Below are 27,674 nucleotides of genomic sequence, written 5' to 3'. Positions count from 1 at the left end.
TCCAGACGCTCGCCAAACAGCCTGTCGCCAGAAATTGGCAAACTGGTTAAGCGCTTTTTGGAAGCAGAATCTGCCTTCCATTCCCGTAGCCACAAGGCCCTGCGGAGTACCACCGAATTGGCGGCCGCGACCGCCGTACGGCTCACAGAGTCCAGGACAGCAATAATAGCGTAAGACGCAATTGCCGAGGTCTGGGTGGTAATGGATGCCACTTGTGGCGCGGCCGTGCATGTGGCTGCTTCAATTTTTGCTTGACCTGCTGAGATAGCTTGTAGCGCCCATACAGCTGCGAATGCTGGGGCAAAAGAAGCTCCGATAGCTTCATAGATGGATTTCAACCAGAGCTCCATCTGCCTGTCAGTGGCATCCTTGAACGAGGCCCCCTCGTCCACTGCAAGTATGGATCTAGTCGCCAGTCTGGAGATTGGAGGATCCACTTTGGGACACTGAGTCCAACCTTTAACCACGTCAGGGGGAAAAGGATAACGTGTATCCTTAAGGCGCTTAGAAAAAACGCTTATCTGGACAAGCATGATGATTCTGGACTGCCTCTCTGAAATCAGAGTGGTCTAGAAACATACTCGGTGTAAGAGAAGCTGACTCCTCCGCCGGAGGAGCTGAGGGAGAAATATCCAGCATTTGATCGATGGACGCAATAAGAACGTTCAGTATGGCGTCCCCGTCTGGAGTATTAAGATTGAGAGCGCCCTCAGGATCAGAATCCTGATCAGCTGTCTCCACAGTATCAACCAGAGATTCCCCTCGCTGAGACCCTGAACAATATGATGTCGAGGGAAATTCTAAGCGAGCCCGCTTAGTCGGTCTGGGGCTGGGGTCTAAGTCAGAACCCTCAGCCTGGGATGTATGAGATACCCCTTGGTGGTCCAACTGAGGGGGGCCAGGGAACAATGATTCAACAGAGTCCCTTTGCTGAGATACCGGCCTGTACTGCAAGGCTTCTAGTATCTTAGCCATAGTCTCAGAGAGTTTTGCAAACTCCGTCCCCGTCACTAGGACAGTGTCAACAGGTGGCTCCCCCTGGGCCCCTCTTAGCAGAGGCCCTGGCTGAAAAAGTGTCACAGGGGCCAAACATTGCACACAATGAGGGTCAATGGAACTTGCCGGCAGCTGGGTCGTACAAGCGACGCAGGCAGCATAATAAGCCTGTGTTTTTGGCACCCCTGCCTTTTGTGGGCGCCATGCTATTGTTTTCCCTGAGTAACACACTAGGGTATATAGCCAGAATGAACTGTGCTCATACAGTGTAAAATATATACTAAAAACAAATAATGAGAGAGGGGAGCCAGCACGATCTGAAATTGGCATGCATCATATAAAAAGTGAAAATTCACAGATTTATTCCAACTGTACTACAATAAAAAAAATGAGATTTTTAGCAAATAATTGATCAATTTTTTGAGCCACCCCTGCCAACGTCACGGCAAATCTCAATAGGGGGGTCCTACTCTACATTCTGTATTTCATGTGCCATGCGGCCTCCTAGATAAAGTTAAAAGCAGAACCATAATAGAGCACACATACCTGTAACCTGTATATAACCGCTTCTATGTTGCAAAAAAGCACTTGTGGATAGAGACCAGCCCAGGTCCCAGCATGTGGAGCAAGCTCTGCACCATACCAGGACTATATCAGAACTGATCCTCCCAGTGCCAAACAGCAACCATTGATAAAGGCGGACCAGATCCAAGATGGTGCTTAATTAGCATTGCCTGTGGAAAGGGGTGAGGCAACTGAATGTGTACAGAAATACAGAATGTAGAGTAGGACCCCCCTATTGAGATTTGCCGTGACGTTGGCAGGGGTGGCTCAAAAAAATTGATCAATTATTTGCTAAAAATCTCATTTTTTTATTATAGTACAGTTGGAATAAATTTGTGAATTTTCACTTTTTATATGATGCATGCCAATTTCAGATCGTGCTGGTTCCCTTTTTTTCTCTGTTTTGACCGTAGTTATGCTACAAATCTGGTGTCTGACCAACACCATACCATGCACGCCTGATTTTGGCTTGCAATATATTCCTCCTGTTGGTAGCTGTTCAGACTCAGTTACCTCACCCCTTTCCACAGGCAATGCTAATTAAGCACCATTCTTGGATCTGGTCCGCCTTTATCAATGGTTGCTTTTTGACACTGGGAGGATCAGTTCTGATATAGTCCTGGTATGGTGCAGAGCTTGCTCCACATGCTGGGACCTGGGCTGGTCTCTATCCACAAGTGCCTTTTTTGCAACATGGAAGCGGCTATATACAGGTTGCAGGTATGTGTGCTCCATTATGGTTCTGCTTTTAACTTTATCTAGGAGGCCGCATGGCACATGAAATACAGAATGTAGAGTAGGACCCCCCTATTGAGATTTGCCGTGACGTTGGCAGGGGTGGCTCAAAAAATTGATCAATTATTTGCTAAAAATCTCATTTTTTTATTATAGTACAGTTGGAATAAATTTGTGAATTTTCACTTTTTATATGATGCATGCCAATTTCAGATCGTGCTGGTTCCCTTTTTTTCTCTTTTTTTTCTCTTTTTTTAAAAACAAATAATGTATCAGTACACTACAGCACCATGAGGCTAGCACCCCAGGTGCTGCTTACCATCCGCCTAAAGCGGTTATGAGGCCACCAGAGACCGTGTCTGGGTCTCTCAGGGTTTGTCCCTCTCTGCAGCGTCGTAGGAGCTGACAGGAAATGGCTGCGGCGTCCTGACGAGAGGAGGGAGCCGTGGGCGTAGCCGAGGTGCTCACACTGTGCACAGTGAGGGGGGTGGAGTATGGAAATCATACTCCAGCCCTCAGTGCTGCTCTTCCGTGCAGCGTCCCGCCCTTCCCCTGCCTGTCAGGGCTGAGGGCGGGAGAAAGGGAAACTAGGCCGCAAGCCAAGCCGGGGACTCGAGTATAAGCGTGGCCGCCGTAAAAGCGCGGCTAACGCCGAAGTCCCCGGCGAACTACAAGTCCCAGCCGCGCCGCAGTTTCCCATGGCAGCGGCGGTTAGCGCGGTAGTCCCTACATATAAACACACTCAGCGACGCTGAGTGTGTAATGGCACAGTTTAAACCGGTCCCCCGGTGCACTAGCACACCCAGCAAAGCTGAGGTGTTGCCGTGCGCGGTCCCCACAGGGATACAGAGTACCTTCACGTAGCAGGGCCATGTCCCTGAACGGTACCCGGCTCCTTCCAGCAGGCTCCATAGGAGTTGTGGATGAAGCACGGTCTCAGTGCCTGGAGACCGATAGGATCCCACTTCACCCAGAGCCCTGAGGGGGATGGGGAAGGAAAGCAGCATGTGGGCTCCAGCCTCCGTACCCGCAATGGATACCTCAACCTTAACAACACCCGACAAGAGTGGGGTGAGAAGGGAGCATGCTGGGGGCCCTATATGGGCCCACTTTTCTTCCAACCGACATAGTCAGCAGCTGCTGCTGACTAATCTGTGGAGCTGTGCTGTGCGTGTCTGACCTCCTTCGCACAAAGCAAAAAACTGAGGAGCCCGTGGGAGCACGGGGGGTGTATAGGCAGAAGGGGAGGGGCTTAACACTTTTGAGTGTAATACTTTGTGCGGCCTCCGGAGGCATAGCCTATACACCCCAATTGTCTGGGTCTCCCAATAGAGCGACAAAGAAAAGAATTTACGGTAAGTAAACAAAATTGTCTTTTTCTTTATCGTTCCTATGGGAGACCCAGACCATGGGACTTTCCAAAGCAGTCCCTGGGTGGGAATAAACAGAAAAACTAAGAAGTAGGCAGAACCTAACTTCACAAATGGGCGACAGCCGCCTGAAGGATGAGTCTGCCCAAGCTCGCATCTGCCGAAGCAAGAGCATGCACTTGGTAGTGCTTCGAGAAGGTATGCAGGCTAGTCCAAGTGGCAGCCTGACAGACTTGTTGAGCCGTAGCCTGGTGCCTAAAAGCCCAAGAGGCACCGACAGCTCTGGTCGAGTGTGCTTTGATCCCCGGCGGGGGAGGCACCTGAGTACTCTGGTAGGCGTCCGAAATCTAATCCAACGGGTTGAGGTCGGCTTAGAAGCAGAGAGGCCCTTGCGCCGACCTGTGGTTAGCACAAAAAGAGAGGTGCACCGCCTAAGAGCAGCGGTGCGAGACACATAGATCCGGAGAGCACGCACCAGATCCAGAGTATGCAGCGCTTTTTCAAAGCGATGAACAGGAGCCGGACAAAAGGAAGGTAGGGTAATGTCCTGGTTAAGGTGGAAAGGAGAGACCACCTTAGGAAGAAAGTCCGGAGTCGGACGGAGTACCACTTTATCTTGATGAAAAACCAAAAAAGGTGACTCCGAAGAGAGCGCAGCCAAATCGGAGACTCTCCTGAGGGAAGTTATGGCCACTAGAAAGACCACTTTCTGTGAAAGACGAAACAAAGAAACCTCCCTAAGAGGCTCAAAGGAGGGTTTCTGCAAAACCGTGAGAACCAAATTGAGGTCCCAGGGGTCCAAGGGCCGCCGGTAAGGTGGAATGATGTGAGACGCACCCTGCATGAAGGTGCGGACCTGAGCCAGCCGGGCGATACGCCGCTGGAAAAGCACTGACAGAGCCGAGACTTGTCCCTTGAGAGAGTTGAGGGACAGTCCCAGCTGCAGACCGGACTGTAGAAAGGACAGAAGGGTCGGCAAGGAAAAAGGCCAAGGAGGAAGGCCGGAAGAGCGACACCAGGACAGGAAAATTTTCCAAGTCCTGTGATAGATCTTGGCGGAGGAAGACTTACGGGCCCGAGTCATAGTGGAGATAACTTCAGGAGGGATACCAGAAGCCGTCAAGATCCAGGACTCAAGAGCCACGCTGTCAATCTGAGAGCCGCAGAATTCTGGCGGAAAAACGGACCTTGTGAGAGAAGGTCTGGACGGTCCGGAAGATGCCACGGCACCTCTACGGACAGATGGAGCAGGTCTGGGTACCAAGCTCGCCTGGGCCAGTCCGGAGCAATGAGGATGACTCGACGGCCCTCCATTCTGATCTTGCGCAGGACTCTGGGCAAGAGAGCTAGAGGAGGAAACACGTAGGACAGACGAAACTGGGACCAGTCTTGAACCAGAGCGTCCGCGGCGAATGCCTGAGGATCGTGGGAGCGAGCCACGTAAACAGGAACCTTGTTGTTGTGACGGGATGCCATTAGGTCCACGTCCGGAGTGCCCCATTTGCGGCAGATCGACTGAAACACTGCTGGGTGCAGGGACCACTCGCCACCGTCCATGCTTTGACGGCTGAGATAATCTGCCTACCAGTTGTCCACGCCTGGGATGTGGACTGCGGATATGGTGGACTTGGAGTCCTCCGCCCATTGAAGGATGCGTTGTACCTCCATCATTGCCAGGCGGCTGCGTGTCCCGCCTTGGTGATTGATGTAGGCAATCGCTGTCGCGTTGTCTGACTGGACTCGGATGTGCTTGCCCGCCAACAGGTGGTGAAAAGCTAGGAGAGCCAGAAGCACGGCTCTGGTTTCCAGCAGATTGATCGAAAGGGCTGACTCGGACGGAGTCCAAGTGCCCTGTGCTCTGTGGTGGAGATATACCGCTCCCCAGCAGGATAGACTGGCATCCGTGGCGAGGATCACCCAGGATGGGGCCAGAAAGGAGCGCCCCTAAGACAGAGAGAGGGGCCGAAGCCACCACTGAAGAGAGCTCCTGGTCTGTGGCGACAGAGCCACTAACCTGTGCAAGGAGGAAGGCCGCTTGTCCCAACAGCGGAGAATGTCCAGCTGCAGGGGACGCAGATGTAACTGGGCAAAGGGAACAGCCTCCATTGACGCCACCATCTGACCCAGCACCTGCATCAGGCGCCTGAGGGAATAACGGCGGGGCCTCAGCAGAGAGCGCACCGCCAGTTGGAGGGACTGCTGTTTGACTAAGGGCAACTTCACAAGTGCCGGCAGAGTCTCGAACTGCATCCCTAGGTATGTGAGACTCTGGGTCGGAGTCAGAGTGGATTTGGGAAGATTGACAAGCCACCCGAATTGGGCTAGAGTGGCGAGAGTGAGCGAGACACTCCGCTGACAGTCCGCGCTGGATGAAGCCTTGACTAGAAGGTCATCCAGGTAAGGAATCACTGCCAACCCCTGGAGGTGCAGAACCGCAATCACTGCTGCCATGACCTTGGTGAATACCCGAGGGGCCGTGGCTAACCCGAAGGGGAGAGCCACGAATTAGAAATGTTCCTCTCCGATTGCAAAACGTAGCCAATGCTGGTGTGAAACTGCAATTGGCACATGCAGATAGGCATCTCTGATGTCGATGGATGCCAGGAAATCCCCTTGGGTCATTGAGGCAATGACTGATCGCAGAGCCTCCATGCGAAAATGCCGCACCTGAACATGCTTGTTGAGAAGCTTGAGATCCAGGATGGGCCGGAAGGAACCATCCTTTTTGGGGACTAGGAAGAGATTTGAGTAGAAACCTCTGAACCGTTCCCGGGCGGGAACCGGTACAATTACTCCGTTGGCCTGCAAGGATGCCACGGCCTGAGAGAAGGCGGCGGCCTTGGAGCAGGGGGGAGTTGACAGAAAAAATCTGTTTGGCGGGCTGGAAGAGAATTCTATCCTGTAGCCGTGGGAGATGATCTCCCGCACCCACTGATCGGAGACGTGTTGAAACCACGCGTCGCCAAAGTGGGAGAGCCTGCCACCGACTAAGGATGTTGCTGGAGCGGGCAGATAGTCACGAGGACGCTGCCTTGGCGGCAGCACCTCCTGCGGTCTTTTGTGGATGCGCTTTTGGGCGCCAGTTGGATTTCTGGTCCTTGGCTGAGTTAGTGGACGAGGCCGAGGGCTTAGAGGACGACCAGTTGGAGGAACGAAAGGAATGAAACCTCGACTGGTTCCTGCCCTGGACAGGTTTCCTGGTTTTAGTTTGTGGCATGGAAGTACTCTTCCCGCCAGTAGCCTCCTTAATAATTTCATCCAGCTGTTCACCGAACAGCCGGGACCCAGCAAAAGGGAGTCCAGCAAGGTACTTCTTTGAAGAGGCATCTGCCTTCCACTCTCGAAGCCACAAGATCCTGCGGATAGCGAGGGAATTAGCCGAAGCCACCGCAGTGCGGTGAGAAGCCTCCAGCATGGCAGACATGGCATAGGATGAAAAAGCTGAAGCCTGAGAAGTTAAGGTAACCATTTCGGGCATAGATTCCCTGGCGAGGGAATGCATCCCCTCTAGAGAAGCAGAGATGGCTTTGAGAGCCCACACTGCTGCAAAAGTCGGGGAGAACAAGGCCCCCGCAGCTTCATACACAGATTTGGCCAGAAGGTCAATCTGGCGGTCAGTGGAATCCTTAAGAGAGGTGCCATCAGCCACCGATACAACGGTCCGGGCTGAGAGTCTAGACACCGGGGGGGGGTCTACCTTTGGGGAATGAGCCCACTCCTTGACTACCTCAGATGGGAAGGGAAAACGGTCATCAGAACCACGCTTTGGGAAGCGTTTGTCAGGACAGGCCCTGGGCTTGGTCACAGCGGCCTGAAAACTGGAGTGGTTAAAGAACACACTCTTTGCCCTTTTAGGCGAGGTAAACTGGTGCTTTTCTGCCAGAGAGGGTTGCTCCTCTGATACTGGCGGATTGAGATCCAGTACAGAATTAATGGATGCAATCAAATCACTAACATCTGAGTCACTTTCGGACAGATCAATGGGGTACATGGAGTTAACCTCCGAGCCCCCCGTAAAGGAATCCTCCTCGTCCTGCGAGTCAGCTCCTGAATCAGAGCCGCGGGACGAGGAAGGAGAGGGAGCCCTGCGTCTCTTCTTAGAAGGACGGGGTCTGGGACCAGATGATGAATCCTCTGTGAGCTCCGGTCCTGAGAGACCTCTAGTAGCAGAGGCACCCTGTGAAGGGGGCTGATGCATATTCAGCAAAGTCCTGGACAGAAGTCCCATGGAGTCGGCAAAAGACTGGGAGATAGACCTAGAAAAGGATTCTACCCAAGCCGGGGGTTCAGCCACAGGAGCAGGAGTAGCCTGAGAGACCACTGGGAGTGAGACTCCATGCTGAGGCACTGTCAGGTTAGAGCAGGCGTCACAATGTGGATAGGTGCTCGGTTCACTCAGTAGGAGCTTACATGCAGCGCATACTGAATACAGCTTTGGAGCCTTGCTCCTCGTGTGAGACATGCTGCTGGAGTGGGGGCTCTGCCAGAGAATGAACCCCAGAGAGTATATACAGAGGTCCACAACCAGAGGTTGTGGCTTACCAGACCGCTGGAGCGGTGTTGTGTGCCCTCCAGATCCCGAAGCCCGGACCCCCAAGAACAGCACCTCAGCAGGGATGCTGCAGACCAGCGCTGCAATGACTGATCGCAGGGGGAACGCTGAGAAAATGGCCGCCGGAGCGAAGAGAGGGGGCGGGACTTGCTTGAGAGCGGGATCTGGAGGGCCATAGAGACCTACAGGGGAGGGGACATACACTGCAGTGAGGAGTGACCCTCCCCTGTGCAGAACGGCCGCCGGGCGGAACCGAGCCTGTCCCTCTGCATGAGTGACATGCGAGGGCAGAGAAACCGAAACTAGGCCTCCGGCGAAGCCGGGGCCTAAATTTGAGCGGTGCGGCCGGCGCGCAGGCACCATCGGCGACAGCCAGAGAACCTGCCGGAAATGTCACAAAACACAATCAGCACACTCTCCCACAACAATAAAGTACAGGGACCCCCAATATATAAACGCCTCAGGTACTTAGCTTGCTGAGACGCAGGGTTCCAAGTCCCTGGGGATGAGTGCTCCGGTCCAGCAGGATCCTGAAGGGCTGCGGATGGAGACCGGTCTCCTGCCAAGCATGGAGAACCGTGCTGGCTCCCACTTCAAGCCAGAGCCCAGGAGGGATGGTGAAGGAGCGCGGCATGTAAGGCTCCAGCCTTGGAATCAACCTTAACAACACCGCCGACACAGTGGGGTGAGAATGGACATGCCGGGGGTCCAGACTTGGACCCGCTTTTCTTCAAACTCTTTCCAAAAATCAGATGAGAATGCATGTGTGGATGTATGCCTCCTGAACACAAAGCGATAAACTGGCTGGATCTGGTTCTCCAGGGGGTGTATAAGCTCAGAGGGAGGAGCTACACTTTTAAGTGTAGTACTTTGTGTGTCCTCCGGAGGCAGAAGCTAAACACCCATTGTCTGGGTCTCCCATAGGAACGATAAAGAAAAATCTGTTTGGCGGGCTGGAAGAGAATTCTATCCTGTAGCCGTGGGAGATGACATCTCTCACCCACTGATCGGAGACGTGTTGAAACCAAGCGTCGTCAAAGTGGGAGAGCCTGCCACCGACTAAGGACGTCGCCGGAGCGGGCAGAGAGTCACGAGGAGGCTGCCTTAGTGGCAGCACCTCCTGTGGTCTTCTGTGGACGCGCTTTTGGGCGCCAGTTGGATTTCTGGTCCTTGGCTGAGTTAGCGGACGAGGCCGAGGGCTTAGAGGACGACCAGTTGAAGGAACGAAAGGAGCGAAACCTCGACTGATTCCTACCCTGGGCAGGTTTCCTGGTTTTGGTTTGTGGCATGGAAGTACTCTTCCCGCCAGTAGCTTCCTTAATAATTTCATCCAGCTGTTCTCCGAACAGCCGGGACCCAGCAAAAGGGAGCCCAGCAAGGTACTTCTTAGAAGAAGCATCTGCCTTCCACTCTCGAAGCCACAAGATCCTGCGGATAGCGAGGGAATTAGCCGAAGCCACCGCAGTGCGGTGAGAAGCCTCCAGCATGGCAGACATGGCATAAGATGAAAAAGCTGAAGCTTGAGAAGTTAAGGCAACCATTTCGGGCATAGATTCCCTGGTGAGGGAATGCATCTCCTCTAGAGAAGCAGAGATGGCTTTGAGAGCCCACACTGCTGCAAAAGTCGGGGAAAACGCGGCCCCCGCCGCTTCATACACAGATTTGGCCAGAAGGTCAATCTGACGGTCAGTGGAATCCTTAAGGGAGGTGCCATCAGCCACCGACACAACGGTCCGGGCTGAGAGCTTAGACACCGGGGGGTCTACCTTTGGAGAGTGAGACCACTCCTTGACCACCTCAGGTGGAAAGGGAAAACGGTCATCAGAACCACGCTTTGGGAAGCGTTTGTCAGGAGAGGCCCTGGGCTTGGTCACAGCGGCCTGAAAACTGGAGTGGTTAAAGAACACACTTTTTGCTCTCTTAGGCGAGGTAAACTGGTGCTTTTCTGCCAGAGAGGGTTGCTCCTCTGGTACTGGCGGATTGAGATCCAGTACAGAATTAATGGAAGCAATCAAGTCACTAAGATCTGAGTCACCCTCGGACAGATCAATGGGGTACATGGAGTTAGCCTCCGACCCCCTGTAAAGGCATCCTCCTCATCCTGCGAGTCAGCTCTTGAATCAGAGCCGCGGGAGGAGGAGGGAGAGGAAACACTGCGTCTCCTCTTAGGAGGACGGAGTCTGGGCCCTGATGATGAATCCTCTGTGAGCTCCGGTCCTAAGGGACCCTTAGCAGTAGAGGCACCCTGTGAAGGGGGCTGATGCATATTCATCAAAGTCCTGGACATAAGTCCTCAATATAAAAAGGAAAAAAATCATATGAGAATGCATGTGTGGATGTATGCCTCCTGAACACAAAGCGATAAACTGGCTGGGTCTGCTCACCAGGGGGTGTATAAGCTCAGAGGGAGGAGCTACACTTTTAAGTGTAGTACTTTGTGTGTCCTCTGAAGGCAGAAGCTAAACACCCATGGTCTGGGTCTCCCAAAGGAACGATAAAGAAAATACGGTAATTTCTTATGAGTCGTAGATAAAACCCTTTCTGTGCACCCACATTGACGCCATGTTATAACTCACTTGGGATCAGTTATCCTCAAGATTTCACGACACAACCGTCCGATGAACGTCACAGACTCGTCTACTGGAGGAAACTTTGGAATCGGGATGTGTGTGGACTGGTACATGCTCTGCCAATCTTGTATCTGGAAGAAAAAAAAAAGCAGGTCTTGGGGCTACAGAATGCAACAAATAGGCAAAAATGCTTATTCATACTCTTTGGATGGACGTTGTGGGAAAGCGTCTGCAAAAACAAGCACTTTTGCAATTTACTGCTTATTAAAATTTTCATCTGTTCTTGAAGTATTAGCATTTTTCTTTTGTTTACAAAAGGTTGCCTAGGAGACCGTCCACCGCTGCGGTCTAAGCTTGTAAGAACTGCACTGAAGCTGGCAGAGATTAGGAGGTAACCAAATGCTCCAGCAATCCTGGCCGGCTTTAAAATACTGCGTACAAGCATATTAAAGAGCTTGTAAGCAATGGGCATGTTCTGCCGTCTCGCAGCGGTGGTCTGTCTCCAAGGCAACGAGCTGTAAACAGAAGAAAAATGTTGTTAATACAGTGGAACCTCGCTTAACGAGTAACCCACTTAACGAGAATTTCGCTTAACAAGCAAAGCTTTCTGTAAATTTGTAACCCGCTTTACGAGAAAGCTTTGCTGTACGAGCGAAATCCTCACCTCACACACTTCCGGTTCCGTCCATCCACCACGCGCTAACCCGCAGTTGCACTGTTCACACAAACACACATATACGCACAAACACACAAACCTACACGCATGCACACACATACAGTACTGTATTATGCTCACCTTACCTTCCGTTCCACCGCCGGGCTCATGGTTCTTGTAGTTCCCGGGTACATTGCGGCGAACTACAAGTACCATGAGGCCGGCGGTGGAACGGAAGGTAAGGTGAGCATATAATATCTCTACCTTCCGTTTCATCGCCGGCCTCCTGGGTCCTGTAGTGCGCCGCTCCGCGCCGCTCCACTCCACTCCAGGCATCAGCATCCATAGCGACGAAGCAGGAACTTCCTGGTTCCTGTCACCGCTTGTCAAAGGCAGCGCGCTGGCCAATCAGAGGCAAGCGGCTCTGCCTTTGACGTCAGCGCTCTGGCAGGAAGTTCCGCCCTCGTTGTTATGGTCACCTGATACACGGCCCGCACCGGAGAACAGCAAGTCCCAGGACACCGGCGATGGAACGGAAGGTAAGGTGAGCATATAATATGTGCGTGTGCAGGTGTTTGTGTGTGTTTGTACATGTTTGTGTGTGTTTGTACATGTTTGTGTGTGTTTGTGCATGTGTGGAATGAGAGAATAGGGGACCAGGATGGGACATTTAACATATTGTGGAACGGATCGTCAGCATTGCAATGATTTCCTATGGGAAATCTTGCTTTGCTGAACGAGTAACTTGATTAACAAGCACAGTCCCAGAACGGATTGTTCTCGTTAAGCAAGGTTCCACTGTATCTCAAAAACGGATTGCATTTTTGATAATGAGTAACTTGCAAAAATTCCTTGTTTTTACAAGCTCTATCTGACAAATACTCATCTATGAAGATGGAAATACCCCCTTTAAAATCTCAGGTTCACCTATCAGTGCAGTATACAGAACATCTAAATCTATTTAAAGGCTAAGGTGGCTGGGTTGACCCCCATGCTTTATACTGCAGCTTATGTGAAACACACTTTAATTAGAGAGATTAAGAGTATTGGAAGGAATACTGCACCTTGGTACGTAGGAAGTTATTACACTCTTGCTCCACGTTATAGTTCACAATACGAGACACTTCTTCCTGCCAAATCTTCAGGCCATAAATGCTGACGTAGTCCTGAATGTACTCAAAAGAGCGGTGGAAGCCATCCATGGTGGCTGCCATGTCCTTCAACTTTGGGAGCAGGTCGCTGGGCTGGAGAGAAAGAAAAGAGAAATATCATTATCTCATTACATGCTGCACATGAGCAGTACCTTTCACAGCAGAAGGTTTGTTACAATTGTATCCCACCTCTTGGCAGTGAAAAGCATAGACCAGGTTTACAGTAAAAAAAAGTGCCGAATAAACAGCAGCACATGGAGTCCAGTGACGTACGGTCACACTGTGTAACCAAGGGTCGATACCTTTGCTCTGGGGTTGAAGATGAGGCCTTTATGTAATGCCAACGCCACGCGCTTCACCAGCTCTTTCCGGATCCCATCTTCCAGGAGCTGCTTCGGATCCACCTGAAAACAACAAAAAAACGGATTTTTGTGTACTCACCGTAATATCGTTTTCTCTTAGCCATCATTGGGGGACACAGGACCATAGGTGTTATGCTGCCTATCCATAGGAAGACATTAAGTAGATGCAAAAGCATAGCTCCTCCTCTGCAGTATATACCCCCTGGCCGGGCCAGGCAGTCTCAGTTTTAGTACACAAGCAGTAGGAGAAAAAAAGCAGTAAAAAACTTCTCAACAGAGGAACATGAGAAAAGAAGAGTCAAAACCAAATAAGGTACTGAGAGAACCAAGGCCCCGCAGGGCAACAGGGTGGGTGCTGTGTCCCCCAATGATGGCTAAGAGAAAACAATTTTACGGTGAGTACACAAAAATCCGTTTTTCTCTGACGCCTCATTGGGGGACACAGGACCATGGGACGTCCTAAAGCAGTCCATGGGTGGGAAACATAAAAGAAGACAACACAACCCAAGGACTAGGAACCAGTCCCAGACAGCCTGGAGCGCCTACTGAGAGAGGTGCTCTACTGCCATTTGCAGAATTTTCCTACCCAGATTTGCCTCAATTGAAACCTGGGTATGGATTCTGTAATGCTTTGAAAAAGTATGTAGGCTAGACCAGGTCGCAGCCTTACACACCTGTTCCACTGAAGCCTGATGCCGAATGGCCCACGAAGCGCCAACTGCTCGCGTGGAACGAGCCCGCAGCCCACTAGGAATGGGCTTGAGTTGCAGGCGGTAGACTTCCTGGATCACAGAGCGAATCCAGCGAGCCAGAGTCGCCTTTGAAGCTGCCTGTCCCTTCTTAGGCCCCTCAGGAATGACGAACAAAGAGTCCGTTTTCCTAAAGGGGGCTGTCCTGGATAAGTAATATCTGAGAGCTCTGACAAGATCTAACGAATGCAGAGACCTTTCCACCCTATGAACCGGGTGTGGACAAAATGAAGGCAGAACAATGTCCTCGTTCAAATGAAACGGGGTAAGAACGTTTGGAAGGAAATCCGGAAGGGGGCGCAGAACCACCTTGTCCTGGTGAAAGATCAGGAAAGGCTCGCGGCAAGAGAGTGCTGCTAGCTCCGAAACCAGTCTGATGGACATAATTGCCACCAGGAATGTTACCTTCCAGGACAGAAGAGCAAGGGAGGATTCCTTGAGGGGTTCAAAGGGAGACCTCTGGAGACCGTCCAGAACGAGATTGAGGTCCCATGGGTCCAACGGCCGTTTGTACGGGGGAACTAGATGGGAAACGCCCTGGAGGAAGGTCTTGACTTGCGGTTTTTGAGCCAGGCGGCATTGGTAGAAGATTGAGAGCGCTCAGACCTGCCCTTTAAGGGAACTGAGAGCCAACCCCGCTTGCAAGCCAGACTGTAGAAAGTAGAGAATTCTGGGGATGGCCAGAGGCATAGGCTGGACGTTAGTTTCCCTGCGCCATGAAAGGAAGATTTTCCACGTATGGTGGTAAATGCGGGATGAAGCAGGCTTTCGGGCGCTGATCATGGTGGAAATAACCGCGGGGGAGAATCCCACTCTTGTTAATACCCAGGTCTCAATGGCCATGCCGTCAGCTTCAGGGCTCTGGAGTTCTGATGGGAAATGGGCCCTTGGGTCAGCAAGTCTGGGATGTCTGGAAGGGACCATGGTGCATCTGTGAGCATTTGTAATAATTCGGCGTACCAGGCGCGCCTGGGCCAGTCCGGTGCTATCAGTATAAAACCCCAACCCCCAACGTAGAGAAATACTTTGGCGTAGTGTTGGGGCTCTATTGCATTGATCAATTCAGTAGCTAAATTTCTCTTGATTCATATGTTCATGGCAGTAATGCAGATTCCATTTTTCACATATTCACTCTTGCATATAGCTATTGGATTTTTCAAGTCAGTATTCACACAGCAGTTTCTGCTATTTCATGTATTCCCCTTACATAGTCACTGGTGTGCATACCTTATCTCCCCATAACGGTGCTATCAGTATCACCGGGACTCCCTCTGCCTTAATCTTCCTGATCACCCGCGGCAGCAGGGGTAGAGGTGGAAATATGTAAGGCAGCGGAAGTGGTGCCAGGAGCAGACTAGAGCATCCGCGCCGATGGACTGCGGGTCGTGTGACCTGCCTATGAACGCGGGTACCTTTGCATTCAACCTTGAGGCCATTAGGTCCACGTCTGGTGTGCCCCAGCGAGTGCAGATGTGTAGAAACCCATCTGGGTGGAGAGACCATTCTCCGGCGGCCAGGCCTTGGCGACATAGAAAGTCCGCTGCCCAGTTCTCTACCCCCCGGTATGTGTACCGCTGATATCACTGATCCCGTCGATTCGGCCCAGCTGAGGATCTTGTGGGCCTCGAGATAAGCCGCTTTGCTGCGGGTGCCCCCCTGCCGATTGATATAGGCTACAGCTGTCGCATTGTCCGATTGGACTCGAATCTGACGACCCGCTAGCAGAGGGCAGAACGCTCTGAGCACGTGGAAGATCGCGCGGAATTCCAGGGTGTTTATGGGTAGGGAAGACTCCTGGGGCGTCCAATGTCCTTGAGCAGTGTGGTGCTGGTACACTGCTCCCCAGCCTAGGAGGCTGGTGTCCGTGGTCAGGACCAGCCAGTTCACTGGGAGAAAGATCTCCCCTTCGATAGGGATGAGGACCGAAGCCACCAGCGAAGTGCGTACCTGACTGAAGGCGTCAGGTGAAGATGTCTGTCCAGGGAGAAGGGGCTCTTGTCCCAGGCCGCTAGAAGGGCTAGCTGCAGTGGGCGGAGGTGCAGTTGAACAAAGGGTACTGCTTCCATAGACGCCACCATCCTGCCGAGCACTTTCATGCTGAATCGAATGGAGCGAGACGGAGGACGTAGAAGGCAGCGTACCGCTCATTGAAGAGCGATCGTCTTGTCCTGAGGGAGAAGGATCAAGCCCCGACGGGTGTCAAGGGACATGCCCAGGAAGGTGATGGATCGTGATGCTGTGGAGGTCACCTGAGCTGTAGTATGTTTGTTTAAACGTAATAAGAATATCTGTGTATATAAATAATCAAAATGTAGATTTAGATGCAAAATTATCTGTCTGTCTATGTAGCCATCGCATAGACCCATAATATAATTCTAAGCTGTATATTGAAAAAGTTAGCCAAAGTATAAATGAACAAAGGAGATATTCATTAAGTTAATTGGTAGCCTTAACAGTAAAATTCACAGGAGAAGGAATGTAGTATTTGTGGGATGAGGCGGGTGATCCCATACTCCCATGTACTATTTCTACAGAAACTCATCGTAGCTTACTGCCTTCAAAGTGTATTATTTGGGATGATGTATGATCTCATCCATTCTCCCAACGCTGCCCATACACACTCCCCCCTAATTATTCTTTATCAGTATGTGTGAGCAAATGGAAAAGTTTTTGTAAATATCTTTCAGGCTGAAATGATGTGTTTAATGCTGGAAGAATAGAATACATGAGTCAGTTGGTGACGCTGGCTGAAAAGAGTGCAGGTCTGTGTTCTTTGTCTTATATACATTGATATATATATATATTGGCACCGATACACAGCTAATATGGCATCGTTTCTGGATATCCCAAATGAGGACTCCATTAGCAGTCTTCAACGCAAATTCCTCCCTTGACAATGGGACCGGGGATGATTTGTCCAGATTCACTAGCCACCCTAAGCGGGATAGGGTGTCCACAGTGATCTGTACGCTGGTTGAGCAGTCGCGGAAGGAGGGCGCCTTGATGAGGAGATCGTCCAAGTAAGGGAGAACGACCACTCCCCTGGCGTGAAGGACGCTCATGGCGGCCACCATGACTTTGGTGAAGACCCTTGGTGCGGTGGCAAGGCCGAAGGGTAGAGCTAAGAATTGAAAGTGGGAGTCCTGAATTGCAAAGCGGAGGAACTTTTGGTGATCTGGGGCGATGGGTATGTGCAGGTACGCGTCCTTGATGTCTATGGATGCGAGGAATTCCCCTTCGACCATGGATGCAATAATGGACCTTAGGGACTCCATTCTGAATCTCTGTACGTGCACATGCTTGTTTAGGTGTTTGAGGTCCAGGATGGGTCGAACTGACCCATCCTTTTTGTGGACCACAAAGAGGTTGGAATAAAAACCCCCGAACTTCTCGTCGTCTGGGACAGGTATTATCACTCCTGCTGTTAGAATTTTGGACCCGACCCCCGAGTCGGTTCTATGTGGTAACCGGAAGACACAAGGTCTTGCACCCATTTGTCATCTGAGGCGGCAGCCCAGATGTGTTGAAAGAGCCGCAGTCGACCTCCTACAATGAGTGTGTCTTCCGGGGCGCCGAAGGAGTCATGAGGGGGGAAAACGTCGTGGCCGAGTCTCCCTAGTCCTGGACTGTTTCGGTCTAGGCTGCCATGACGAAGTAGGTTTCGGGGAGAGCTGAGAAGGTCGGTCCCTGCGTAGTCCGCGGCTGGTGGCGTGGACAGCACGGGGTGTCGACCAACCAAATGAGTTCCGAAAGGAGCGGAACGAGGACTGTGGACGTCTGGTGAAGGACGTCCTGGACTTCAGCTGGGGGAGGGAGGTACTCTTTCCTCCCATGGCGTCAGAAATGAGCTTGTCCAGACGTTCGCCAAACAATCGGTCTGGAAAAAAGGGGAGGCCCGTGAGAGACTTTTTGGAGGCAGAGTCCGCTCGCCATTGTCGGAGCCAGAGAGCTCTACGGATGGCTATGGTATTTGAGGCGGCAAACGCTGCGCAGGTAGCAGTGTCCATGGAGGCCTGCATGAGGTACTCCGCCGCAGCGGCAATTTGAGCTGTTACCTCTGTGAAGGTATGAGTGAACTGGGATTCCTCAAGCGAAGTGTTAAGGGATTCTGCCCAGACCGAGATCGCCTTTGCGACCCACACAGAGGCAAAGGAGGGAGAGAGGGAGGAACCCGCAGCCTCAAAAGCAGAGCGGGCGAGGTGCTCCACCTGTCTGTCTGTCGGGTCCTTGATGGAGGAACCATCGGGTAAAGACAGAAGCGTCTTTGTGGTAAGGCGGGAGACCGGGGGGTCGACCGAGGGCGGATCGGCCCAGCCCTTAGGGGCAGGTGAGCCAAAAGGATACCGGGCCTCCATGAGTTTTTGGTTACCGAAGCGCCTGTCAGGCTTCTCCCTTTGCTTTGTCAGTATATCCTGAAACTTAGGGTGATCAGCGAAAACCTTTTGGGGTTTCCTTGCCCTCTTAAAGGAGACCGCATGGTCAGTGGTAGTGGATGGGGGATCCTCCACATGCAGAGTTTGGTTGATTGCTGCTATAAGGGAGTCTATTGCAGTTTGATCATCTGGGGAGGCTTAAACCAAGGAATCCTCCTGGTACAAACAGCATTCTCCTTCCTCCAGCTCTTCAGAAGCCGTGGAGCGTGTGGGAGAGCCTGCCCTGTGTGCTCCCGAGGGAGAGCCATGGGGGCCATGAGAGAGTGCTGGAGACACCCGGCCGTGTGCTCTTTTTCTGATCCCTGCAACCGGTGAAGCATGTGCCCGGATTACCTCAGAAGGATCCTCCATAGGGGTATCCTCAGGCTGCGTTCCGTCCAGGGACCCAGAAGGGTGTGGAGGACGACATTGAATAGCCAGCACCAGGTTCTGTGACAGTTTTTCCATGGATTGGGACAGAAACTGTGCCCATTCCAGTGGGCTGGGAGCCCTAGGCTCTGGGCTGACGGTTGCGGCGGTGGTGGCAGGGGGGTCTTGGAGGGCTATAGGGGCACAGGACTCACAGAGAGAAGGTGTGTTTACGTGGTAGCTCAACGTGGCAGGCAGTGCAGGCTGAATAATAGACTATGTGGTCCTTAGCCCTCTTAGTGCCTTTTGAATTCTGCATGTTCCTGATAGGAGTATGCTAGGTGGGGGAGCAATGCTCAGCAGAGCTACAGTGAGCAGCACCTTACCAGAATCAGCCGATGACTAGAGATCTTCCCACGCTTTCCTGGGGGGGGCTTATCGCAGCCGCGGGGCTTAGCGCTAAAAGAGCGCGAAGAAGTAGTCAGTGTGCCCCCCCTCCCCCGCTGTGGGTAGTAAACAACGGCGGGAAAGGAGCTTCTGATAGTTTTCTTCCCTCTCCCTCTAGTCAGCACACAGCTTGTCACTGGTGGTTATCAGCCGGCTTTTCTGCTAGATCAAATAAATAGAGCAGATAATAAATAGCATGAGTCCCTGAACTCTGTGATTCTCTAGCCACCCCCTCCCCCCTGCCACTGGGAAATTATCTGTGCAGGAGTTTGCAAAGAGGAGGGATTTCACCCCCCTCCTCCAGCCAGCAAGCTAAGGAAAAGTTAACACTGTGTTTTCAGGATTCCTGGGGCTCTTTTCCCTGCATTAGCCAGGGACTTTCTCATAATAAATACTGTATATTCAGCAGTCCTGGGAGTCTTTCCTGCACAGCCTTTTCTCCCTTTGTCTGGGAAACCAGTCAGGGGGAATTTCAAGTTAAACACTGCTTCAATCCAGGCAGTGACAATAGCAGAGTCAGCTTGCTGTATCCGGTCACAACGGTGCCATATTCAACTCAGAGCCTGCAAAGAGGGGCTGAGGAATTGATGCCATGTTCAACTCAGAGCCTGCAAAGAGGGGCTGAGGAATTGTGCCTCTGCCCTGGGCTTTGGAAAATCGGTGTCTATGGATCCCGTCGTCCAGCCCAGGATCCAGCTTCGCGGGAGGGGGTACGTGTAGGCAACACTTCACGTTCCCGCCCGTTGATGGTAGTGGGAGATCGGTCCCAAAAGGAAACAGTCGCCCTCAAAAAATAACAAACCTTGAAAGGAAGTGCCTCCTATAGACACTAAGCTAAAACTGAGACTGCCTGGCCCGGCCAGGGGGTGTATACTGCAGAGGAGGAGCTATGCTTTTGCATCTACTTAGTGTCCTCCTATGGATAGGCAGCATAACACCCATGGTCCTGTGTCCCCCAATGAGGCGTCAGAGAAATCTGCAGTTACACAACTCCCACCAGAGATAGTCACATATAGGGCTGGCCCAACTGGAAAAAAGCTGATCTGCGGTACCAGAAGAGGCCACTAGGTGGGTTATGGAGCTGTGCTGTTCTACTTTAAACGTGGCCTAACCCCTTCACCCCATTCCATTTTTTCATCCCCTTCTTCCAAGGAACATAACTTTTTTATTTTTCCTTAATGATAGCCATGTGAAGGTTTGTTTTTTGCGGGATGAGTTGTACTTTTGAATGACACCATTTATTCTGCCCCATATCGTATTGAAAAAAAATCCAAGTGCGGTGAAATTGCGAAGATACTGCAATTCCCCAACTATTTTTGGGGTTCTTATTTATCTTGTTCACTATATGGTAAAACTGACCTGGCATTATGATTCCTCAGGTCACTATGAGTTTGTAGATACTAAACATCATGCATGGTTTTACTTTTATCTAAGTGGTGGAAAAAAGAATCAGAAAAGTGTATAATAAAAAAAAAAAAAAAGTAGCACTTTTGGCTAAAGTTTCTCCCAAATTTTTGGGCGGAAAAGTGTCTTGTAATCTGAAAAATCCGGTATATTTTTTTTTTCATCTTTTTTTCAATGTCAACTCCCAGAAGAGAGGATAAAAAGATTAGAAACTTGAATGGACCCCAAAGTGTTACCAATGAAAACTGTAATTTGCCATGCAAAAAAACAAAAATAATCATAAAAAAAAAAAGAGAATTTTGTTTACTTACCGTAAATTCTTTTTCTTATAGTTCCGTCTTGGGAGACCCAGACCATGGGTGTTTAGCTTCTGCCTCCGGAGGACACACAAAGTACTACACCTAAAAGTGTAGCTCCTCCCTCTGAGCTTATACACCCCCTGGTGAGCAGACCCAGCCAGTTTAGTGCAAAAGCTGAAGGAGAATAGCCACCCACAAGTAGAACAGAGCAAGAGCCGGAACAACCGGAGACTCTGTCCACGACAACAGCCGGTGATAACACGCGGAACAAGGAAATTGCCAACAGGCAACAGGGAGGGTGCTGGGTCTCCCAAGACGGAACTATAAGAAAAAGAATTTACGGTAAGTAAACAAAATTCTCTTTTTCTTTATCGTTCCTTTGGGAGACCCAGACCTTGGGACGTTCCAAAGCAGTCCCTGGGTGGGAATAAACAGAAAAACTAAGAAGTAGGCAGAACCTAACTTCACAAATGGGCGACAGCCGCCTGAAGGATGCGTCTGCCCAAGCTCGCATCTGTCGAAGCAAGAGCATGCACTTGGTAGTGCTTCGAAAAGGTATGCAGGCTAGTCCAAGTGGCAGCCTGACAGACTTGTTGAGCCGTAGCCTGGTGCCTAAAAGCCCAAGAGGCACCGACCGCTCTGGTCGAGTGTGCTTTGATCCCCGGCGGGGGAGGCACCTGAGTACTCTGGTAGGCGTCCAAAATGGTCGACCTAATCCAACGGGCTATGGTCGGCTTAGAAGCAGGGAGGCCTTTGCGCCGACCTGTGGTTAGCACAAAAAGAGAGGTGCACCGCCTAAGCGCAGCGGTGCGAGACACATACATCCGGAGCACCAGATCTAGAGTATGCAGCGCTTTTTCAAAGCGATGAACAGGGGCCGGACAGAAGGAAGGTAAGGTAATGTCCTGGTTAAGGTGGAAGGGAGAGACCACCTTAGGAAGAAAGTCCGGAGTCGGACGGAGAACCACCTTGTCTTGATGACTAAAAAAGGTGACTCCGAGGAGAGCGCAGCCAAATCAGAGACTCTCCTGAGAGAAGTTATGGCAACCAGAAAGGCCACTTTCTGTGAAAGCCGATACAAAGAAACATCCCTAAGAGGCTCGAAGGGGGGCTTCTGCAAGACCGTGAGAACCAAGTTAAGGTCCCAGGGATCCAAGGGCCGCCGGTAAGGTGGAATGATGTGAGACGCGCCTTGCATGAAGGTGCGGACCTGAGACAGCCGAGCGAGACGCCGCTGGAACAAAACTGACAGAGCTGAAACTTGTCCCTTGAGAGAGTTGAGGGACAGTCCTAGCTGCAGACCGGACTATAGAAAAGACAGAAGGGTCGGCAAGGAGAATGGCCAAGGAGGATGGCCGTTAGAGCGACACCAGGACAGGAAAATTTTCCAAGTCCTGTGATAGATCTTAGCGGAGGAAGACTTGCGGGCCCGAGTCATAGTGGAGATGACTTCAGGAGGAATACCAGAAGCCGTCAAAATCCAGGACTCAAGAGTCACGCCGTCAATTTGAGAGCCGCAGAATTTGGGCGGAAAAACGGACCTTGCGAGAGTAGGTCTGGACAATCCGGGAGATGCCACGGCATCTCTACGGACAGTTGGAGGAGGTCCGGATACCAAGCTCGCCTGGGCCAGTCCGGAGCAATGAGGATGACTCGACGGCCCTCCATTCTGATCTTGCGCAGGACTCTGGGCAAGAGAGCTAGAGGGGGAAACACGTAGGACAGATGAAACTGGGACCAGTCCTGAACCAGAGCGTCCGCGGCGAAGGCCTGAGGATCGTGGGAGCGAGCCACGTAAACATGAACCTTGTTGTTGTGACGGGATGCCATTAGGTCCACGTCCGGAGTGCCCCATTTGCGGCAGATCGACTGAAACACTGCCGGGTGCAGGGACCACTCGCCACCGTCCATGCTTTGACGGCTGAGATAATCTGCCTACCAGTTGTCCACGCCTGGGATGTGGACTGCGGATATGGTGGACCTGGAGTCCTCCGACCATTGAAGAATGCGTTGTACCTCCATCATTGCCAGGCGGCTGCGTGTCCCGCCTTGATGATTGATGTAGGCAACCGCTGTCGCGTTGTCTGACTGGACTCGAATGTGCCTGCCCGCCAACAGGTGGTGAAATGCTAGGAGAGCTAGAAGCACGGCTCTGGTTTCCAGCACATTGATTGAAAGGGCTGACTCGGACGGAGTCCAAGTGCCCTGCGCTCTGTGGTGGAGACATACCGCTCCCCAGCCGGATAGACTGGCATCCGTGGTGAGAATCACCCAGGACGGGGCCAGGAAGGAGCGCCCTTGGGACAGGGAGAGGGGCCGGAGCCACCACTGAAGAGAGCTCCTGGTCCGTGGCGACAGAGCCACTAACTTGTGTAAGGAGGAAGGCTGCTTGTCCCAACAGCGGAGAATGTCCAGCTGCAGGGGGCGCAGATGGAACTGGGCAAAGGGAACAGCCTCCATGGACGCCACCATTTGACCCAGCACCTGCATCAGACGCCTGAGAGTATAACGGCGGGGCCTCAGGAGAGAGCGCACCGCCAGCTGGAGTGACAGCTGCTTGTTTAAGGGCAACTTCACGAGTGCCGGCAAAGTCTTGAACTGCATCCCTAGGTACGTGAGACTCTGGGTCGGAGTCAGAGTGGATTTGGGAAGATTGACAAGCCACCCGAATTGGGCTAGAGTGGCGAGAGTGAGCGAGACACTCCGCTGACAGTCTGTGCTGGATGGAGCCTTGACTAGAAGGTCGTCCAGGTAAGGGAGCACTGCCAACCCCTGGAGGTGCAGAACCGCAATCACTGCTGCCATGACCTTGCTGAATACCCGAGGGGCCGTGGCTAACTCGAAGGGGAGAGCCACGAATTGGAAATTATCTTCTCCTATTGCAAAACGTAGCCAACGCTGGTGTGAAACTGCAATTGGCACATGTAGATAGGAATCTCTGATGTCGATGGACGCCAGGAAATCCCCTTGGGTCATTGAGGCAATGACTGATCGCAGAGACTCCATGCGAAAGTGCCGCACCCGAACATGCTTGTTGAGAAGCTTGAGATCCAGGATGGGCCGGAAGGTACCGTCCTTTTTGGGAACTAGGAAGAGGTTTGAGTAAAAACCTCTGAACCGTTCCCGGGCGGGAACTGGTACAATTACTCCGTTGGCCTGCAAGGCTGCCACGGCCTGTGAGAAGGCGGCGGCCTTGGAGCAGGGGGGAGTTGAGAGAAAAAATCTGTTTGGCGGGCTGGAAGAGAATTCTATCCTGTAGCCGTGGGAGATGATATCTCTCACCCACTGATCGGAGACTTGTTGAAACCAAGCGTCGCCAAAGTGGGAGAGCCTGCCACCGACTAAGGACGTTGCCGGAGCGGGCAGAGAGTCACGAGGAGGCTGCCTTAGTGGCAGAACCTCCTGCGGTCTTCTGTGGATGCGCTTTTGGGCGCCAGTTGGATTTCTGGTCCTTAGCTGAGTTAGCGGACGAGGCGGAGGGATTAGAGGACGACCAGTTGGAGGAACGAAAGGAGCGAAACCTCGACTGATTCCTACCCTGGGCAGGTTTCCTGGTCTTGGCTTGTGGCATGGAAGTACTCTTCCCGCCAGTAGCTTCTTTAATAATTTCATCCAGCTGTTCACCGAACAGCCGGGACCCAGCAAAAGGGAGCCCAGCAAGGTACTTCTTTGAAGAAGCATCTGCCTTCCACTCTCGAAGCCACAAGATCCTGCGGATAACGAGGGAATTAGCCGAAGCCACCGCAGTGCGGTGAGAAGCCTCTAGCATGACAGACATGGCATAAGATGAAAAAGCTGAAGCTTGAGAAGTTAAGGCAACCATCTCGGGCATAGATTCCCTGGTGAGGGAATGCATCTCCTCTAGAGAAGCAGAGATGGCTTTGAGAGCCCACACTGCTGCAAAAGTTTGGGAAAACGCGGCCCCCGCCGCTTCATACACGGATTTGGCCAGAAGGTCAATCTGACGGTCACTGGAATCCTTAAGGGAGGTGCCATCAGCCACCGACACAACGGTCCGGGCTGAGAGTCTAGACACCGGAGGGTCTACCTTTGGGGAATGAGCCCACTCCTTGACCACCTCAGGTGGAAAGGGAAAACGGTCATCAGAACCACGCTTTGGGAAGCGTTTGTCAGGACAGGCCCTGGGTTTGGTCACAGCAGTCTGAAAACTGGAGTGGTTAAAGAACACACTCATTACTCTCTTAGGCGAGGTAAACTGGTGCTTTTCTGCCAGAGAGGGTTGCTCCTCTGATACTGGCGGATTGAGATCCAGTACAGAATTAATGGAAGCAATCAAGTCACTAAGATCTGAGTCACCCTCGGAAAGATCAATGGGGTACATGGAGTTAGCCTCCGAGCCCCCTGTAAAGGCATCCTCCTCATCCTGCGAGTCAGCTCTTGAATCAGAGCCGCGGGATGAGGAGGGAGAGGAAACCCTGCGCCTCCTCTTAGGAGGACAGGGTCTGGGCCCTGATGATGAATCCTCTGTGAGCTCCGGTGGACGGAGGTCAGATGATAGAGATCCTAAGGGACCCTTAGCAGTAGAGTCACCCTGTGAAGGGGGCTGATGCATATTCATCAAAGTCCTGGACAGAAGTCCCATGGACTCAGCAAAAGACTGGGAGATAGACCTAGAAAAGGACTCTACCCAGGCCGGGGGTTCAGCCACAGGTGCAGAAGCAGCCTGAGAGACCACTGGGGGTGAGACTCCAGGCTGTGGCACCGCCAAGTTAGAGCAGACATCACAATGTGGATAGGTGCTCGGTTCAGGCAGCAGGAGCTTACATGCAGCGCATACAGTATAAAGCTTTGGAGCTTTGCTCCTCGTGTGAGACATGCTGCTGGAGTGGGGACTCTACAAAGAGAATGAACCCCAGAGAGTATATACAGAGGTCCACAACCAGAGACCGGTTGTGGCTTACCAGACCGCTGGAAGCGGTGTTGTGTGCCCTCCAAATCCCGAAGCCCGGACCCCCAATGCGCAACACCTCAGCAGGGATGCAGAGTGCAGGCCAGCGCAGAGTGAACCCTGTCTGAGAAAATGGCTGCCAGAGCGAAGAGAGGGGGCGGGACTTGAGGGCGTTCCTGTAGGAAAGCGGGATCTGGAGGGCCATAGAGACCTGCAGGGGAGGAGACACACACAGCAGTGGGGAGTGTCCCTCCCCTGTGCAGGACGGCCGCCGGGAGGAGCCGTGCCTGTCCCTCTGCATGAGTGACATGCGAGGGCAGTGAACAGAAACTAGGCCTCCGGCAAAGCCGGGGCCTAAATTTGAGCGAGGCCGACGCGCAGGCACCATTGGCGCGGTTCTCGGGCGAAAGCTAGAGAACCCGCCGGAAATGCCAAAATAAATACAGTAAGCACACTCTCCCCATACAATAAAGCACAGGGACCCCCAACATATAAACGTCTCAGGTACTTAGCTGTTGAGACGCAGGGCCAGGTCCCTGGGGATGAGTGCTCCGGTCCAGCAGAGTCCTAAAGGACTGCGGATGGAGACCGGTCTCCTGCCAGGCATGGAGACCGCGCTGGCTCCCACTTCAAGCCAGAGCCCAGGAGGGATGGTGAAGGAGCACGGCATGTAAGGCTCCAGCCTTGGAAATCAACCTTACAACACCACCGACACAGTGGGGTGAGAAGGGACATGCCGTGGGTCCAGACGTGGACCCGCACTTCTTCAATCTCATTCCAAAAAGGAAAAAATCATATGAGAATGCATGTGTGGATGTATGCCTCCTGAACACAAAGCGATAAACTGGCTGGGACTGGCTCACCAGGGGGTGTATAAGCTCAGAGGGAGGAGCTACACTTTTAGGTGTAGTACTTTGTGTGTCCTCCGCGGAGGCAGAAGCTAAACATCCAAGGTCTGGGTCTCCCAAAGGAACGATAAAGAAAATGATATAGGATATATTATATGTATATATATATATATATATATATATAACTAATACAACCAACCCCACCCCACACAATTGGGTAGATAAGAAAAATGAAATAAAATCCACCCCCCACTCAGATGGTTTATTTATTTATTTTATAGGTTTTAATCATACTTTCCAGGCGTACGTACCTTTATTATTCCAACCAGGGTGGTCTTCATCATGAGGATTCCTTCAGTAAATATGGAGATGGCATGAGTCAGTTTGGCTACCTGGAGAGAAGAAGCACAAGATCCGTCAATGCCCGATATACCGACTGCCCCACATTATAACGGGTTTATCATATGGGGGTTTTAGATCCACAATTCTGTGAATAATTAATTTCACAATAAATGATTACTGAGGATCCGATATTCATATGTCTGATATAAATCTAGTTTGCGATGTAATCACAGTTCACCTCATATCTTGCCCCGAGCTGAGCGTAGTCCCTTAGTTTGTCCTTGTCGAGGCGCGTGGGCACTTCTATGATATCATGGGTTTGGAGTTTGATAATTTTGGCCAGAGATGTGAACATGCTCTCCGGAATGATCTGAAGAACCTGCGGAAATAACACAACAAACATCTATTATTATAGGAACTCGTAACTATTCAGTGACAGGGGAGAAGAAGGAATCAAGAATTAGCAAGGAAAAATTTCCGTTAAAGAGGCTGACCAATCTAGAACCCCTATTTTTATAGAGGGGTCCCTCATCTCTTGGAGAGCGGTGACACAGAGCATCCCTGTTACATCGGGTGATGTGCTGCCGATAAAGAAGGATTTTTGTGTACTCACCGTAAAATCTCTTTCTCTGAGTCTTCACTGGGGGACACAGGACCATGGGTGTATGCTGCTGTGACTAGGAGGCTGACACTAAGTAGACATAAAAAAGTTAGCTCCTCCCTAGCAGTGTACACCCTGAGCCGGAGGCGGATCTATGCCAGTTTAGTGCACAAGCAGTAGTAGGAGAAATCTGAACAACCATAACTAATCAAGGTAATAAAAAAGAAAACACAGAGTATCTTACCTAAACCTATACTGTATATCAATATAGAAATATACAAAATATAAATAAGCCGGGTACAGAAAAAACGTGTTCCCATAAAGAACCAGTAACATCCG

General features: G+C 51.7%; 1 protein-coding gene across 2 annotated transcripts in view; it reads right to left on the bottom strand.

The window, feature by feature from the left end:
- Nucleotides 1-27,674, bottom strand: part of WASHC5 (WASH complex subunit 5) — a 200,986-nt gene that overhangs the window by 15,414 nt on the left and 157,898 nt on the right. For both annotated transcript variants that reach the window (XM_075352876.1, XM_075352877.1), the window contains 5 exons: nucleotides 26,973-27,113; nucleotides 26,704-26,784; nucleotides 12,896-12,997; nucleotides 12,507-12,686; nucleotides 10,794-10,918 (listed from right to left, as the gene is read on the bottom strand). In XM_075352876.1, coding sequence (XP_075208991.1) covers nucleotides 10,794-10,918; nucleotides 12,507-12,686; nucleotides 12,896-12,997; nucleotides 26,704-26,784; nucleotides 26,973-27,113 — 629 coding nt within the window. The remainder of the gene's footprint in view (nucleotides 1-10,793; nucleotides 10,919-12,506; nucleotides 12,687-12,895; nucleotides 12,998-26,703; nucleotides 26,785-26,972; nucleotides 27,114-27,674) is intronic.

The sequence above is a fragment of the Anomaloglossus baeobatrachus genome, chromosome 6 (assembly GCF_048569485.1).
Source record: "Anomaloglossus baeobatrachus isolate aAnoBae1 chromosome 6, aAnoBae1.hap1, whole genome shotgun sequence".
Classification (NCBI taxonomy): domain Eukaryota; kingdom Metazoa; phylum Chordata; class Amphibia; order Anura; family Aromobatidae; genus Anomaloglossus; species Anomaloglossus baeobatrachus.
The sequence above is the reverse complement of the archived record's forward strand: the minus strand, read 5'-3'. Positions and strand labels throughout refer to the sequence as shown.